Raw genomic sequence first — 12213 nt, 5'->3', positions numbered from 1 at the left:
TGAGACCTAGTCACAAGAAGTATAACTGCATTGTTTTTATAGCAACTTGCTTTTTGCAGTCACAGTCCCCTCCGGGTCACAATGTGACTCTATTTTACTTATATTGCGCCACTATATAGCAGCTAACCCTGGCAAACTATGGCCACGCTACAGGTGTCGCCGGCAAAGTTGTAGTATAGCCCCAGCCTTAAGCATAAAAAAAGACAGTTTAGCTTCAGCAGCTCTGAGAATTTGTGGCACCCCTGAGGGTTCAGTCGCCACAGAGGTACTGCACCTCACCCAGAGGTGTGGTGTCTCCTTCTCTCAGGTAAGGAGGGAGTGCTGCCCGGAACCGCAACACCCACATTCAACATTACACTGCTCCAGGCCGGCTGGAAGGGCAAGATGCATTGTGTTTCCTGCTGAGCCCTGACCCTGGCTGGAGTGGGGGGAACCCAAGGGTAGGGGGAACCAGTAGTGGGGGTGGGTGGAGGAAGTAGTTTAGGGGAGCACTTTAACAGTAGGTATATAAAAGGAAGCCATTTTAGGGTGACAGTTCAGTTCAGAAGAACAGCTCAGGAAGACAGTCAGGGAGCAGAGTCTCATTAGGAGCTCTGCTCCGCAAGTAGGGCCTAGTCCTAGAGGCCCAGGAGGGGAGCAGAGGAGTAGGCTCCGATCTAAAGAAGGGATCCCAGGGGGTACGGCGAGTGCGGGGCAGCACTCGTACGCCCCGAATCTGTCAGAAGACAGAGGGATCGTAGTCTGCAAGAGTGGGAACCGGCCTCTGGACCAGTCGTGTAACTTCAAGTCTCGGCTGGAAAAACCGGAGGCTTCTGGCTTTCAGAGTCAGTTGCCGAAGCCTCATTCTAATCCCCGTGAGGGTCAAGCAGGTCCGGGAACTCCGACGACACAGGAGGGACTTCAGAGCACCCGAGCGGGATTGAGAGTGGGAAGCGCAGGGCAGGAGGGAGAAAGACCCAGCGTGAAGACGGTCTAGCTAGGAACACAAGAAAGTGGGGTTCTGTCAGGTACTCCTAATCTGCCTGAGGAAGAGCTGAACCCCTGCCTGGTGAACGCAGCGCGACGTGGGAGGCTAGCACCCGTACAGTGCACCAGTGGAACGGTCATAAGAATTGTGAGTAAAGACTCGGATGACTGCACCGTACTGCCTCCGTCCATTCTTTCATCTGCACCCTCTTGCCTCCCGGCACTACAACGCCCAGCGCAACCCACCCTATTCACACTGTGGGGAGCCGTTCCACCGTAAGCTGCCCTAACATCTGCCTCAGAGGACAGCTCCGCAGCGGCGACTCCCTTTAGCCGCATTCCACAGGTGGTGTCACAAACACTTCACAAATCCCCTGTAAATAACCCCCCTTTTTGGTGACCGCCCTGGGCCACGGACCGGGCCAGCCACCGTGATATCCCCCACCGGCATCCATAGGCCCGGCTGCCGAGTACCCCACGGCTCTGGGGGCGCGTCAGATTATTATTTTTTTAACGGTTTTCAGCTTTAGGCTTCATTCAGATGTCTGTGATTCACATAATTGTTCTATCTGTGATTATCCTGGATAGAACACTTACCCATTATAGTCTATGGTCCTAGTCACAAGTCCGGAGGCATGTCTGTTTTTGATCGGAGTGGAGCCACAAAACAAAATTACCCATGAAAGTCTCTGATAGCAAGCAGGGATACGGATAATGGTTCAGAACTAAGGTGACACTTTTATTATCATTAGAACGGATCGGCAGAGCTCATACTTAACCTGCACTTCACTACCTACGAGGCTGGCACACAATATGCTCGGCTTTTTCCATCAGCCCCATAGAGAATGAATGGAGCTGTGGTTGGGTGTTGGACCTGCCACAACATCTTGTACCAGGGATAAAAGTTACCTGTCAGGGTAAAAATGTCCCAATGTGATGATCAGTGTTGGTCCCATCGGTGGAGCATGTTACCGTAAATATGCGATTTGCATACTTCCGTCCATATTCTGACTAGACGTGTCCGGCCTCACTCAATTCACTCGTATTGAGTAAGTTCACGCACGTCTAGTCTGTACGTTACTACATTGCTTACTTGCGGTCATGCACCTTGCCCGCTCCTGTGGATCCTGACAGCATGCCTAATGCGCGCTGTGAGGATTCACAAGTCTGCAGTCACATAGAGTGACTGAAAACTTGTGCCCTAAGCTTGAACAACCCCTTTATGTTCAGATTTAACCCATTAAATATTCTTTGGTAATGCAGCTATGAATGTAATTTAGATCTGTGCTTAATATTCTGTTTTGCAACTCAGGATATCACAGACTTTGGGATTTATACTGGAAGAGAACAATCAATTCTCCTACATCAGCAGAGAGCTGTACAACTCAGTGGGATTTTCCATTTTGATTTCCCAGTCTGAATAGTCTTCAGTACTCAGAGAACGAGGTCACCAGATCTTATCGTCAGACACTACATGAGGAGTTCTGTGCAGATCCCCTGCTGTCACTTTAACTGTCATAAGCTTTCACAGTGTTTCACTAGGAATTAGGAAGCAAAGCATATGATTAAGAGTTAATCACATTATGATATGTTCATGCCTTCAGCGCAGTCTCAGTCACTTATAAACTACCCCGCTGAATCATAGAATTCAGGCTGAAGTCTTTATCATGAAACCAATTGCCTGAACTACCCAAATGAAATCCTCTTCCCATTCCAGCTGGACGTGACTAAAGTCATAATCGCGCAATATGTTAAATTGCCATAATTCTGCTGTACTGGGGGAATGTCAAGATGAAATCTGTGTTCCTTGAAATGTTATTCTCAGAGGGCAGCTGGATAGAGGAGGAAAATAGCTGTTACTATTTCTTATTGATTGCCCATATTTTTAAGTGGCTTCCACCTTCAGTTCATTTGCATGTAAGATCTTGCATATATTACACCAATTTCTAAAAGATTTCTTTTTCACTTTTAAAAAAAATACCATGAACTGAAAATGTTTTTTATTGCACTTTGTAACTACATGATTATTTTTTCTTTATATTTTTCAATTCCTATAGAAAAAGTCTAATGGGAAATAGAATGACAAAAAAGACTACGGACTCTCCCAGAAAAACTGCAAAAAATAAAAGCCACCAGTTCAAAATACTGTTGAACAAGCAGTCACACACCTACCAAGCTTTGGGAGGTGGGGTTCTTAGTATTACAAATACACTCGGATAAGGCTTCTATAAGGTGCCAGTCGCACAGATACGTGTAATGCACCGTTCCAGCATATAGCCTATTGGTAAAGCCAATTCTATTAGATCAAGTGGGCTGCCCAACAATCTATAAGCGCACCCCACAAGGACAGACATCTCAAATTCCCACCATCAACACTACAGAGCCTGTAAAGATGAAAAAAATATGAATTATTAGTTACTATTTTAGGAAAAATATGCAAGCTTATCTAAATTAAAAGCAATTAGCTGAAAAGAACATAAATCCTAAAAACAGCAGAGAAAGAAAGGCCATACTTACCAATACCTGGTCACATTACTAATGCACTGCAGGATGCAGCAGACCCCCATGATAAAAGGCGAGGCAGCACAGGCTATATCTTGGTCATACACATGGCCATATGTACTTGCTTAATACAATCAGCAATTAATCAAATCGACATAAAACTTATATACAAACATTATACTTCTCCATGCTCATATTATTAAAGAGAACCTGACAGATAACACATGCCCAGGCTGCGGCGTCTCAGAGAAAAACATACTTTAAATGCCGCTGAGACCTCGCTGTAGACTAGTCAGACAGCCGGGTCCCGGCGGCTTCTCCAAACCCGCTGCCCTGGATAAAAAAGTCTATGCCTAAATACTCGTATAGTCGGAGACCTGTCAATCCAGGGTTGCCACCAGGGAGAAGCCGCCGGGGACCAGCTTGTCCGAGTCTAGAACATTCTAGACTAGTCTAAAGTCTAGAATATGACTGAGGATCAAACTATGTTTTCTCTGAAACTTTCCAGATTCTCAGAGAAGAACATACCTAGTTACAATCGTGCAGCAAGGCTCTAATTCATGTTGCCAAATGGTTTGGGCAGCATGAACATATGACAGTTTCCCTTTAAAGAATAGTTGGGTTACTAAAAGTAGTTTTTATGGATTTGCTGACTGTAGTAATTATTTTATGTGGGTTTTTTTTCAGAATTAACTCAGAACCTTGAAGAAAAAGAAGTGGAGAACTTTCAGCAAGGTTTGTAACTCTCTTTCTATAAGTCTGTCTCTCACTCTCTCTTGCTCCCTCTCACTGTATCATAAAGAAAAGATAGATAATGCTGCCTCCATCATACTCGCTTGGTCAGTATCATACAGATACCACATCGCGCACATAAGGGGAATTAGGGTTAGTCATTGATCTAGATTAATTTATTGGTTAATATATTTATTCTGGTGAAATGGGAGGAGGGTTAATGGGATTGTGTCTGATGGTGTAGGGTAGTAAAAGAATAAAAAGGCTCAGTAATGAGAACGCTTCTTGTAGTTATTCTACTAGAGAGCAAAAGAAATAATACTGAAACAATTGTGTTGAGTGTTTTTATGATACTAAATGTTGAATTATCACTCAGAATAGAAAACAATATTTCTGTTTCTTTCCTACGGAACTTGTCACAAGATTTAGGCTTCTCAATCTCAGGGCAGAATAAAATAGGGACAGAGACCCTGATTCCAGATTTATGTCACTTATTGGGCTGCTTGCTGTAGTTTGGATAATGTCACTGCTTTATATGCTGGTCATCTCAATAATGTGTGGTAATGTGTCTTGCACGGCTCTCCAGAGGCAGACACAGGACACACGGTTTGGGTAAACTTCCTGGGGGTTTATTGTGTGGCATAAACTCAAGCAGCATCCCATAAAAATAAACAGTCCCTCTAGGGGTTAACGGGAAAGCAAATGATAAAGTATAACAGAGTCCTTTAGCCAGTGAGGCTTTGCCCACTCCAGGTAGCACAGTGAAGTCTCAGCTACACCAGTCCTCCAGTGTTGCTCTCTGGCTTCAGCCCAACACAGCTTGGAGATTTCACTTGACACGCCCCCAGGGCCGTGGGGTACTCGGCAGCCGGGCCTCTGGATGCCGGTTGGGGGATATCACGGTGGCTGGCCCGGTCCGTGGCCCAGGGCAGTCACTAAAAAGGGGAATATTTATAGGGGATTTGGAAAGTTCGTGACGCCACCTGTGGATTGCGGCTAAAGGGAGCCGCCGCTGCGGAGCAGTCCTCTGGAGCTGGTGTTACAGCAGCAGGGATGGTGTGACTCTCCACAGGTAGAGCTAGGTCCAGGGCAGTGTAGGTAGCGTAAGTTGCGCTGGGCGTTGTAGTGCAGGGAGGGAAAGATGGCGCAGATGAAAGAATGGACAGAGGCGGTGCGGTGCAGTCATCCGAGTCTTTACTCACAGTTCTTATGACAGTTTCACTGGTGCACTGTACAGGTGTCAGCCTCCCACGTCGCGCTGCTTTCACCAGGCAGGGGTTCAGCACTTCCTCAGGCAGATTAGGAGTACCTGACAGAACCCCACTTTCTTGTGTTCCTAGCTAGACCGTCTTCACGCTGGGTCTTTCTCCCTCCTGCCCTGCGCTTCCCACTCTCAATCCCGCTCGGGTGCTCTGAAGTCCCTCCTGTGTCGTCGGAGTTCCCGGACCTGCTTGACCCTCACGGGGATTAGAATGAGGCTTCGGCAACTGACTATATAAGCCAGAAGCCTCCAGTTTTCCCAGCAGAGACCTGGAGTAACACGGCTGGACCAGGGGCCGGTCCCCTTCTTGCGGCCTACGATCCCTCTGTCTTCTGACAGATTCGGGGCGTACAGGTGCCGGCCCGCACTCGCCATACCCCCTGGGATCCCTTCTTTAGATCGGAGCCTACTCCTCTGCTCCCCTCCGGGGCCTCTAAGACTGGGCCCTACTTGTGGAGCAGAGATCCTAAAGAGACTCTGCTCACAGACTGTTCTCACTCACTTCTTCACTGACTAACTTGCCACCCTAAGATGGCTTCCATTTAAACACCTCCTACTATGGTGCTCCCCTGTCTGCATCCTCCACCCACACCCACTACTGGTTCCCCCTCTCTTTGGTTCCCCCCACTCCTGCCAGGGTCAGGGCTCAGCAGCTGCGCACATGCATGTTGCCCCTCCAGCCGGCCTGGAGCAGTGTAGTGTTGGATGCAGGTGTTGGGGTTCCGGGCAGCACTCCCTCCTTACCTGAGAGAAGGAGACACCACACCTCTGGGTGAGGTGCAGTACCTCTGTGGCGACTGAATCCTCAGGGGCACCACATTCCCCCCTGGTAAAACACAGCACGTCGGCGGGCTGGAACAGAGTAAAAACAGGGTATATTACAGACATGCAAATTTTTAGATGCATCATATATAAGATTATAAAACTTTCTTCCCTTTATGGGAGGCACTTCACTTTAAACGTTACAGGTTATATTTATCAAACATTATAAAACACTTTTCACAATGTTCTGTAACAGGGTGTCCTTTTTTTACTAGTAGCCGAGTGCAAATGTAGCAGCATGAGGGACCCATCCGCAAACCCTCAACGTAGGCCCTGGGCGTGGCTGCAGGGCATAGGGGATCCTGGTGGTGGACCACGTCTTCCGCCACGGCAAACGGGTTTTTCTTCTGAGGTCATGTCATCGTACTTATAAAACCAATAGGGAGCACTTTAAGAAGTGCAAAACTATATACACAATCAGTTCTCGGCTGCTCACAGTCCTCAGCCTGAAGTCTGTATACCCTGACGGGTAATTATGCACACATAACACAACTTTAACTTTCTGTACCCTTACGGGTGACTATATACAGTTTAGTCCAACCTACTGTACTAGTAGTGGGGTTCCCGCCTGGGGTACTTTTGATTTTTGCTGGACCCAGCCGGGTCATCAGCCATGAAATGCGGGGGCGTGTCCTCTCCTTCCTCAATCACGCGGTACACCTTGAGGGCATACCACCCGCGTTCCCCGTGGTGTCGTGTGTAGGTGACACGGTCACCGGGGTACAAGTTCCGGTCGGGATGGCCTTGTTCCAGGTGGGGCTCGACATCCCGCCGATTTACAAAAATGTCTCTGTCAAACTGGGGAAGCCATTTTGCTCCGGGGATGTACGGCAGGGCCATGGGCATGACTGGAATCGCGACCCCTGCTGGTGGGGCGGCTTCTCCGGTCTGAGCAGCACCGGGCGCGAGTTGAGCATCAGGAGCTTTAACTGGTGCTCCGGCTTCTTGCTGGTCGTTGGCCATGGTTGCGCCCACCTAGTGAACCGTAGCCTACCTCCTTCACTTCTTATCAGGTAGGCCGCAGCTCCGCGGGCGACGGTCTTCTTCTCGGACCTTGCGTCGCTCGCGTCTGACGTCAGAGCGTCCACTGGACTCCTTTCAGGACCTGACGCTTCCTGGTTCGACGTCAGGGGCGGGGCGTGTCGTGGGCTTCGCGCGCTTTAGCAGTTACACCTCCCAGGTTCCTGCGGTTACGCCCTTCTTCCCGCGCTGCAGAGCGATAATGGCTTCGATCTTCACCGCAGTTTAACACACAGTTCAGTTCAATAAAGGCGCACAGTACCCGATGGCAACGGGCACGGAATCCTGTTTGTTGCAACGGGCACGAAATCCTGTTCGTGACGCCAGAAGATGACGCGCCCCCAGGGCCGTGGGGTACTCAGCAACCGGGCCTTTGGATGCCGGTTGGGGGATATCACAGTGGCTGGCCCGGTCCGTGGCCCAGGGCGGTCACTAAAAAGGGGAATATTTATAGGGGATTTGGAAAGTTCGTGACACCACCTGTGGATTGCGGCTAAAGGGAGCCGCCGCTGCGGAGCAGTCCTCTGGAGCTGGTGTTACGGCAGCAGGGATGGTGTGGCTCTCCACAGGTAGAGCTAGCTCCAGGGCAGTGTAGGTAGTGTAAGTTGCGCTGGGCATTGTAGTGCAGGGAGGGAAAGATGGCGCAGATGAAAGAATGGACGGAGGCGGTGCGGTGCAGTCATCCGAGTCTTTACTCACAGTTCTTATGACACTTCCAAGTCCTCCTGTGTCGTCGGATGTCTTTTTTCTCTAGCTGCCCTCTCCCCTCACATCCTTCCCCTATTTATATTGTATAAATTGTTTGTGTATTATATGAATTTCTCTTTAATAAAGTATATATTTTTATGATTAAAATCCCTTCTGTGTTATTTTGGAGATAACTTATGGGTTTATTGAGGTACTCACCCCTATTTAGTGGCTTCTCTTTTTACGTATAAACTCCCTCTCCAAATAAGTTTTTTCTGTTGGTTTTGCTAGTTCTATAGGGATTACGGACCATGTACTGCATGGTCGGCTGATAGGTTTTTCATTCACACCAGATGGTTGTTAGTATTCTTGATTCTCCAAAATACATAATGGGCTTTCACCCTGCTGTTTCTGCTAAAAGAGTATCAGATTCAATCATGCACCAATTCTTATCTATTAGGAGACAGAGGGAAGGGAGGAATGGAAAGTCAGCTCATGACCATGATTAAGACTTCTTAGTCAAAATGCGTTGGTTTGTTTCCTGGGTATTCAGTGGTATGCCAGTATGTCAGTTTTTATGAAGATTTACAAATAAATGTGAAGTTTTATCTTAAAGTCAACGCTGGAGACTCCTCCTTCCTTCATTAATTCTTATCTATGACCTCTTCTTTCTCTAGTAGATCTATACTGAAAGGACAATACAAATCTATCATTATTCTCTTTCCTATTTTCTTTTCCTAGTTTGCACGGTCGTGTGACCAAGCACGATACATTAACTGGTCAATTCATTTTACAGGATACCCCTTTTCACTTAGCCAAATCTTTAATTCTGCAGTATAGATTTCAATTATTTTATCTGAAATACATATCCTGCACAGTCATTTTATCTGAAATACATATCCTGCACAGTCTCAAAAGTGACCAAGTGACTATACTGTAGAGCAATGCTCTTTTTATATGTATCTATTGGTAGCTACAATAATGAAGCAAGGCATTTCCCAATCAATATAGACTCCCTAAAGACTTTGGTTATCAATGCTTTTTCTTTCTTCTACCTTAAAATGAAGAAACTCTAATTTTATGATTACCGTAATTGTGATTGATGAACTTGACAAAATTTGCAAATGAGATAGAATCACCGTCCCAGACTATCACTGTATAGCCAATGTATCTGTAGAAAAGTTTAAATTTAGATTTTTAAAAAAGGATTGTTCACAGTATACAGTATATATAATCTTCATCAAAAGCTGCCAGGAACAGGATGGAAATCATTGGTGTGACCAGTGTCCCCATCTCTGTTCCTGACAACTGCTGAAATCATTGTTGATTAAATTGAAGTGCATTATGGGAGAGAATGAACTTATGGTCATTACATATACAATCTTACATTGATCATCATTATCAGTTCAATCCAAGAATCTTTTAAACAGTGTTACCTTTCTATTAATCAATGGAAGTACAGACAGGGAGCCCTATTGTCTTGGGGTTCAGTTCAGTGTCAGAGCCTTTTTCTGGGGGCCTAGATAGTTTCCAGACATAATAATTGGTAGGTGTTTCTTTGTATCTTATAGATGCTAATGATTTTTTTGCAAATGACTGAGTCCCTTAAATAACAGAAAGGTTATGATTTAGCCTGATTAGCTGTAGAAAGTCTCCACATTCGAATTCTGCAAGGGCAAGGAGTACTGATGATTCCATAATAGAACTGCAGGGTGATTCACTTGCTACTTTACCAAGAAAAATTGCTGCAACTTCTAAAAGAGTACAACCAAGGCAGAAAATTGTGCCAGGACAAAATGTAATAATGCAAATTACCATAAAATATATACTTTATTAAATACAAATACTAAAAACAGTAATATACAAATTAAGTCCAGCAATGCAGACAAGAACTCAGATTAGTGGATGACCTGCTGTGGGAACCCCAATAGTAAATGGTATGGAACACACAGTTAAATATCACATGTAATAAAGTTAAATAGTATACAAGAATAAATATTCGATATTATAGAAACATGTAAATAAATATAAGTATCCATAAAAATGTAATACAAATAAGTTGCCCAGAGCAAATATCAAAGCATTTGAGAAACGCGTGTCGGGTGTTTGGTGGGTGAGCTTTTGTAGTATTGAATAGCTACATTTACTATCTTTGATATTGGCAGTGGGTAACTTAATTGTATTACATTTTTATGGATACTTATATTTACATGCTGTTAGGCATTTACCCCTTCACCTCCGGGCAATTTTTTGTTTTTTCCTCCCCTTCTTCCAAGAGCCATAACTTTTTATTTTTCCATCAATATAGCCGTATGAGTGCTCTTTTTTGCGCGACTAGTTGTACTTTTGAATGCAACATTGATTTTACAACATAGTATACTGGAAAACAATAAAAAAAAAAATTTCAAGTGTGGTGAAATTACAAAAAAAAGTGCAATTCCACAATTGTTTTTTTAGTTTTTTATTTACCGTGTTCACTATATGGTAAAATTGACCTGGCAGTATGATTCTCCAGGTCAGAATGAGTACGCAGATACCAAGCATGTAATATACCGTGAAAAACAAGGTAAGTTTATTTATTACAGGTGACAAACATAGGATAACTGAACAATGCCAGATAATTAAAACAACTAAAACCAGCTAAAAACCGGGTTGCATGTCAGGGAAAAGAGTGGAAATCGTAAAGGGAACAACTAGTCTCCCAAATTGTAACATAATATTCACGTAACATATGTTACATGAATAAATATGCATATATTATACGAGAATGTTATCTACAGAGCAAGTGAAAAATAGAGATGCTCTAAATAATAATAAATAGTAAGCACTGTTGCAAATGAATTTATACAAGAGAGTAGACACATGGATATTGCTGTTAGTGTAAATATAAAAATCCCGTCAGCTACTTGGTTATATTCAATTATGAAGTATGTAAAGTGCTAGTGTGGCGCCCCTGAGGGTTTGATCGCCACAGAGGTACTGCATCTCACCCAGAGGTGTGGTATGTCACTCTCAGGTAAGGAAGGAGTACAGCTGGGGACCCTAACACCTGCATGCAACACATACCCGCAGTGGTGGTAGGGCGAGATTGCTCCTAAGGGAGAGCACAGTCCCGGGTCCCTAGCTGAGGGGAGGTGCTATGTAGTGGATGTGGGTGGAGGAAGTAGCTTAGGGGAGCACATGAGAGGAAGGTATAAATAGAGAAGCCATCTTGTTTAGTCAGATCAGAACAGTGGGCAGAGAGAGAGAGAACAGTCTACAGTGAGATGAGTGGAGCAGGGCTCTGCAGGAGCTCTGCTCAGGCAGAGGGCCTGAGGAGAGGCCCAGGACTGAAGGAGAGGAGAGAGGGAGCAGGAAGGGCTCCAGGAACGGAAGAAGGGACCCCAGGGGTACGGGCAGTGCTGGAAGCCACCCGTATGCCCGAATCTACCGGGAGGTGGAGGGGTCAGGCCACACAAAGGGGACCGGTCCCTCAACTAGCAGAGAACTTTATGACTCAACTAGAAACCGGAGGCTGCAGTATTTCAAGTCCTGCAGCCAACAGTCCATATCAGTCTCACCAAGAAGGTAGCTATAGAGGACCCAGGGGACGGAACAGACGTCGCCCGACAAGGCCCGCAGGTACCGGATTGGGACACTTGGTATGAGGTGCAGGGAGACAGCCAGAGAAAGGACACAGAAGGGGGTCGCGTTAAGTACTCCGGAGATATCTGAGGGTGGACTGAACCCCTCCCTGAGTAAGCGCAGCACGATGAGGGAAGTTACTTTGGTACCTGTAACTTGGACTGCAATAACCGTGAGTAAAGACCCTGAGGACTGCACTTCGTTGTCTCTGTGATTATTGCTGCGCCATCATACCCTGCACTACAACGCTCAGCATAACCCATAACATCTACACTGCCCTGGAGCTAAGCTCTACCTGTGGAGAGCCACACCATCCCTGCTGCAGTAACATCAGCTCCAGAGTACCTGCTCCGCAGCGGCGGCTCCCCTAGCCGCATACCACAGGTGGCGTCACAAACTTATTACAATCACTATAAATCCCCTATCAATAACCCCTTTTTATTGACTGCCCTGGGTCACGGACCGGGTCACCACCACTGTGACATCCCCCCAGCATTTACCGGCCCAGCACCGGGTAACCCACGGCCCAGGGGGCGCGTCACTAGTGCATAAATACTTCACAAAAATGTGCAAAAATACAATATGTGCAAAAGGGGGGC

At 46.0% G+C, this 12213-nt stretch overlaps 1 protein-coding gene across 1 annotated transcript in view; it reads left to right on the top strand.

Moving 5' to 3' along the window:
* Positions 1-12213, top strand: part of CCDC92B (coiled-coil domain containing 92B) — a 128332-nt gene that overhangs the window by 66130 nt on the left and 49989 nt on the right. The window contains exon 3 of the mRNA XM_073667800.1: positions 4156-4203. Coding sequence (XP_073523901.1) covers positions 4156-4203 — 48 coding nt within the window. The remainder of the gene's footprint in view (positions 1-4155; positions 4204-12213) is intronic.

Source organism: Phyllobates terribilis, unplaced genomic scaffold, assembly GCF_046119375.1.
Source record: "Phyllobates terribilis strain yellow unplaced genomic scaffold, ASM4611937v1 Scaffold_2__4_contigs__length_985480577, whole genome shotgun sequence".
In the NCBI taxonomy this organism is placed as follows: domain Eukaryota; kingdom Metazoa; phylum Chordata; class Amphibia; order Anura; family Dendrobatidae; genus Phyllobates; species Phyllobates terribilis.
This window is presented reverse-complemented; position numbering and strand designations above follow the sequence as displayed.